The 5,256-nt window shown below is 34.9% G+C and overlaps 1 protein-coding gene across 1 annotated transcript; it reads right to left on the bottom strand.

Annotated features, from left to right (window-relative positions):
- Window positions 1-2,741: 2,741 nt before the first annotated feature.
- On the bottom strand, window positions 2,742-4,107 carry LOC101513860 (hevamine-A-like). Its single transcript, XM_004511160.4, has 2 exons — window positions 3,707-4,107; window positions 2,742-3,484 (listed from the first exon to the last, which is right to left on the bottom strand). The coding sequence occupies exons 1-2, from the start codon at window positions 4,026-4,028 to the stop codon at window positions 2,913-2,915; spliced, it is 894 nt and encodes a 297-aa protein (XP_004511217.1). The 5' UTR covers window positions 4,029-4,107; the 3' UTR covers window positions 2,742-2,912.
- Window positions 4,108-5,256: the final 1,149 nt, after the last annotated feature.

The following is a 5,256-nucleotide window of genomic DNA, read 5'->3' as shown; positions in this document are numbered from 1 at the left end:
TTACAAAGCTCGCTTAGTTTCTCAAGGATTTAATCAAACTGAAGGGTTGGACTACTTTGAGACATTCTCTCCTGTGACTAAGCTTTCTACTATACGGGTCATTTTGGCATTGGCTTCTATTCATGGATGGCACCTCCATCAACTAGATGTCAACAACGCTTTTCTTCATGGAGATCTCCATGAAGAGGTCTATATGAGACCACCACCAGGTGTTATTCCTCCCAAGTCGGGAAAAGTATGTAAGCTTCTCAAGTCTCTCTATGGCCTTAAACAGGCTAGTCGTCAATGGTTTGAAAAACTTACTACTTTTCTTCTTGGCCATGGTTACACACAAGCACAATCTGATCACACACTCTTCGTTCGCTCAACCAAGACTTCATTCACTGCACTTCTTGTGTACGTTGATGATGTTATTCTGGTCGGTACTTCCTTGTCTGAATTTGATGCGCTTAAGACAGCTTTCCATGATGCTTTTCGAATTAAAAACCTTGGGGAGCTGAAGTTTTTTCTTGGGCTGGAAGTTGCCCGCTCCTCTAAGGGAATTTCAGTTTGCCAACGCAAGTATTGCTTGGATCTTCTTGCTGATTCGGGTCTTACTGGTTGTAAGCCTGTCAACATGCCTTTGGATCCCACTGTTCGGTTGCATCCAGATTCCACCACTCCTTTCTCTGACCTCGCAGCTTACAGACGTTTGGTTGGCCTTCTTCTTTATCTTACCACCACACGTCCGGATATTGCCTTCGCAACTCAGCAACTTAGTCAATTTATGGCTTCACCCACTGAAGCTCATCACCATGCTGGTCTTCGTTTGCTGCGTTATCTCAAGCGTATCCCAGGTCGTGGTTTACTTTTTTCTTGCAACTCTGATCTGCAAATTCTTGGTTTTAGTGACGCCGATTGGGGTGGATGTGTTGATTCTCTTCGTTCTATATCTCATTATTGTTTTTTCATAGGAAGCTCACTTGTCACCTGGAAGTCCAAGAAACAACAGACTGTATTATGTTCCTCAGCTGAAGCTGAGTATCGTGCTCTTGCTTCTGCAACCCGCGAGCTTCAATGGCTTTCTTACCTTCTGCGTGATCTTTCTCAGCACCCTTCCAAGATGCCAGTTCTATATTGCGACAACCAAAGTGCTCTACATATTGCTGCCAATCTCGTGTTTCATGAACGCACGAAACAGCTTGATACGTCTGTTGCCAATTTCGTCCAGCTGCCAGGTTGCAGATGTTTTTACTAAAGCATATGGTCCTAGTGTGTTTAACAGGCTTATTACCAAGGTGGAAATCTTCCACCCTCTAGCTTGCGAGGGGGTATTGAGCATTGATGATGATAAGAGTATTGAATAGCAGTTACGTAGCAGTTAATGGCTTTCTTTTCTGTTTTGCTAGTTGCTGATGTGGCTTCACATTCAGTTAGAATTGTTTGTTATTTCATACACCTATATAATGGTGGTGACGTATAGCCTCAAGACTAGAATAACAATATCATTTTTTCTCTGAGTTCTCTCTCATTTTTCTTCTGAGTTTTCTCTCAAACTATGTTCCAATTCTTAGAGAAGAAAAAGTAAATTGAAATCATAAAGAAATGTGTGTTGAACATTTTACAAGCCAAAAAGTGGAAGAAGCAATTTTCCAAATGCATCTGTTAAAAACTACTGGCCCAAATGAGCTTCCTGCTTATTTTTTGAAAAGCATTGGCACTTTGTTGGGAGAGATGTACAAAATTACTTCCTTGATATTTTGAACAATGTTATAAGCCCATGAGAGATTAATAGGACCTTTATTGCTCTGATCCCAAAATGCAAGACTACAACATCCCAAAGAACTTGAGGTTGAAGCAAATTCTTCCACATATCATCTATGAGGAGCAAAGTGTTTTTGTCAAAGAGACGTTAATGACAGACAATGCTCTCATCACTATATATGTCAAAGGCCAATCACTAAATTGATTAGAGCTTTGTATATGGAGTCATAAAATCTATGGGCTTCTCAAATCATTTTGCAGACCTCTTTTTCCAATCAAATTTTGATAAATGGGAAACATAGTAAATGTTTCTCATCGAAAAGAGATCTCAGGCAAAATGACATTCCCCAAATTTATTCATATTATGTGTTGATGTTTTGTCAGGTCTACTATCCAAAGAGGCAGAGTTGAACACAATTCATGGTATCCAAGTTGTTAGAAGGGCTCCATAAATCTCACACCTGCTTTTTGCTAATAATAACCCGACATTTGCACGTGCTAATACAATAGAGGCTAAAAATATTTTGAAGACTCTTTATTCTTACCAAAAGGCTACAAAACAAGTGGTTAATTTGGATAAGTTTGATGCATCCTTTATTCTCTTTTGTTCTAAATACTCTCCCAGTTGTGTTTGGTAGATTCAAGTTAAGGAGATTTTTTCCTTTGTTATTGACCAAGAGAGGGAAATGAAAATTTAATCAAAGTAGTAGCATAGGCTATTCCTATATACATTAACCCAACTCTAGTAGTAGCTTGAAGAAATTGTAGTCTAAACTGATGCTCTTGTTTTTATTTAATGCATATCATTATCTTTTATTATTTGAACTAAATTGTGGCAAACATAGTGAGTCATAATGAAATATTTTCTCGTTTCTGAATATTTGACATGTGTTGATTTTCAATATTAGACTTTTTGATAAATATACAGGTGACATAGAGATGATAATGAAATATTAAAGATAAATTAGAAATATTCGAGTTATAAATTATAATACTTTAAGTTAATAAAAAATATATTTATATCACAACAACTACAATATGCATCACAACCTGTGACAATGTCCGCAACCACAATTTAAGGTTTAATTAACACATAATAAAATAATTTAAAAAAAAGTTTCATCCTCAAACTCAACATATATATAATTCACAACACAAGTAATTAAATTTCAAACATAGCTCTTAATAGAAGAACTATAACCACTCAAAACATCATAGTACCTAGACCACAACATAACACCACCATATTTAAAAGAACCCTTAATAGCTGGAAGCACAATGGAAGTAAGATTATCAACAGGTATAAAGCCACTTCCTGCAGCCTCTAAAGAAGCTGGTAGCCCCAAAAATATCTTCTTGACAGGTATTCTTGTTGTCCACTTCTTCCATGAATCTTCAAAGTTCTTCATTTCACCAAAAATGTATTCACAAGAAGGGTTATTGTAGAATTGTACCCAAACATAATCAAAAAGTCCTGTTTTAAGAGCATTTCCTAACCAAGCGTCAGGAAATGGACATTGAGGTGCTGCAGTTATGTAAACTTTTTTCTCGTTATATCCTTTAAGGTACCTAGCAAGATCACTCCAATGTTGGTTTGATGATCCTCCTTCGATGTCGAAATCAATGCCATCGAGAATAGCGGGACCGAGAGGGCGAGACGATGAGTTTCCGCCTAAGAAGTTGTTCCAAAGGTAAGTTGCTACAAGACTTGCTTCTTGAATGGATGCAAGTGGGTAACTACCTATGCAAGGATGAATTCATAAATTTTGATTAGTGAGAACGATATTAATTAGATACTATAAATACTTTCCTATGTATAACACAATTGTTCAAAAATTTATCTTTCATATCGTTGCACATTTGATTGATTTCACAAACAAAATTATTCAATGACTAACAACAAATAAATTAACATAAAAAACCACAACAAAATAAATATATATATATATATATGCCTAATTACCTTTGTCTCCTCTTAAAGATAGCAATACTTTGATTCCTTTGCCTTGACAAAATTTGATGTCCGAGCTTAATCCAATGCAACCATTATTTTGTGGGACACAATGACCAGCTAGATTAATCATAGGAGTTTGGTTAGGGACAAAGGTTGGCAAAAAAGCTAAGATCACATATTCATAGTTCCTTGTTGCACAAGTCTCAGCTAAGGTTCCTTCATTACCATTTTGGCCCCAATAGATTACAATTTTGCCAGCATTAGAACCATTTGCTAGTGCTAACATCACCAAGGATAAGAATAAAATTGAGAATGTTGATTTCAAATCCATTTCTTATTAGGAAAATAAATTTGAGACTAGTTCTATGGAAATCAGTGTTGGTGGTTGATGGCATTTATAAAGTTCATATGTAACAAATCCCCTTCATAACTTTGGAGTTTTACTCATAAAAGCGTGGCTTGGAAGTCACTCTTTTAGGCTATCTTATATAAAATATTATAATCATTAGTGCTGACTTCATGTATTAATATAGTACTAATTTACCAATCTATTGGCAGTATTTCTCAGTCAAATACAGAACAAATAAAATAGCAGTCTAATTAAGTAATTAATATGGCAAACAAGACATAAGTGGTGAAGTGATTGTGATAACAATGAATTTATTTCTTTATAACTGAGAACTTAATATCAAGGACTTTTTGTGTTTGATAGCTATCAGCTTTGGAGTTCTCCACATGCAAAAGGGTCATCGATCACATATTCTTGTTGTGTTTTGACAGCTAACAGTAATAATTAGCAAAGTAGGCTCATAATTATGGAAATTTAATATTTCATATTAATATTATTAGTTAGCTTTTTTTCCCTCCCATGTCAATAAAATGAGATAGTAGACGTACAAAATAAATATCCAAAGAATGGCTTTGTCTTGATGTCTCATTCCATAGAAGAAAAACTACAAAGTTGTTTCATGCAAACTTAAAATACTAATTCTTGATTTTATCACGTTATTAACTACTCACTTTACATAATATAGCACGGTAGGGCACATAAATTCTAGCTTCAGTTTCTGGTTCATATAATTTATGAAGGAAATTCAGTTTACCTTGATTTTCTGCCTGGAAGCTTTTCTTGTCTTCAGAAAAATAAAAGTTTGTTTATGTTGAACTCTGCTAAGTACAAAATTCCAAAATGGACTTCAAGGATTATTGATTTCCTTTTAAAACGAATCATGCTATTTTGTAATCTGAATCCAATACATGACAAACCACTATTCTAGTATCTTTCTTTAATCAAAATCATATTCCTTTCATTTGGATCATTAGAGTTTCATCTATTTTTTCCTTTTTGTATCCTCTATATGATAGTATTTTTAAATATATGTATACTTAGTTGTCCAATCGAATTGTTAGAACAGCAAAATGATTTTAATATAATAAAGAGGGAAGTTGCAAATAGGAACACAATAGGTTTGGTAACGAAATTTCAATTGATGCCTACGTCTCCAACTACAAAGCAGCTGTAGTTTCATATTATTATTATTACATATGAATTAGGATTT

This window comes from Cicer arietinum, chromosome 7 (assembly GCF_000331145.2).
Source record: "Cicer arietinum cultivar CDC Frontier isolate Library 1 chromosome 7, Cicar.CDCFrontier_v2.0, whole genome shotgun sequence".
NCBI classification, from domain to species: domain Eukaryota; kingdom Viridiplantae; phylum Streptophyta; class Magnoliopsida; order Fabales; family Fabaceae; genus Cicer; species Cicer arietinum.
This window is presented reverse-complemented; position numbering and strand designations above follow the sequence as displayed.

Coding starts and splice junctions, on each gene's coding strand:
- LOC101513860 (XM_004511160.4), bottom strand. CDS start 4,028: ATGGATTTGAAATCAACATTCTCAATTTTATTCTTATCCTTGGTGATG. Junction 3,485..3,706: donor ATCTTTAAGAGGAGACAAAG/GTAATTAGGCAT, acceptor ATCCTTGCATAG/GTAGTTACCCACTTGCATCC.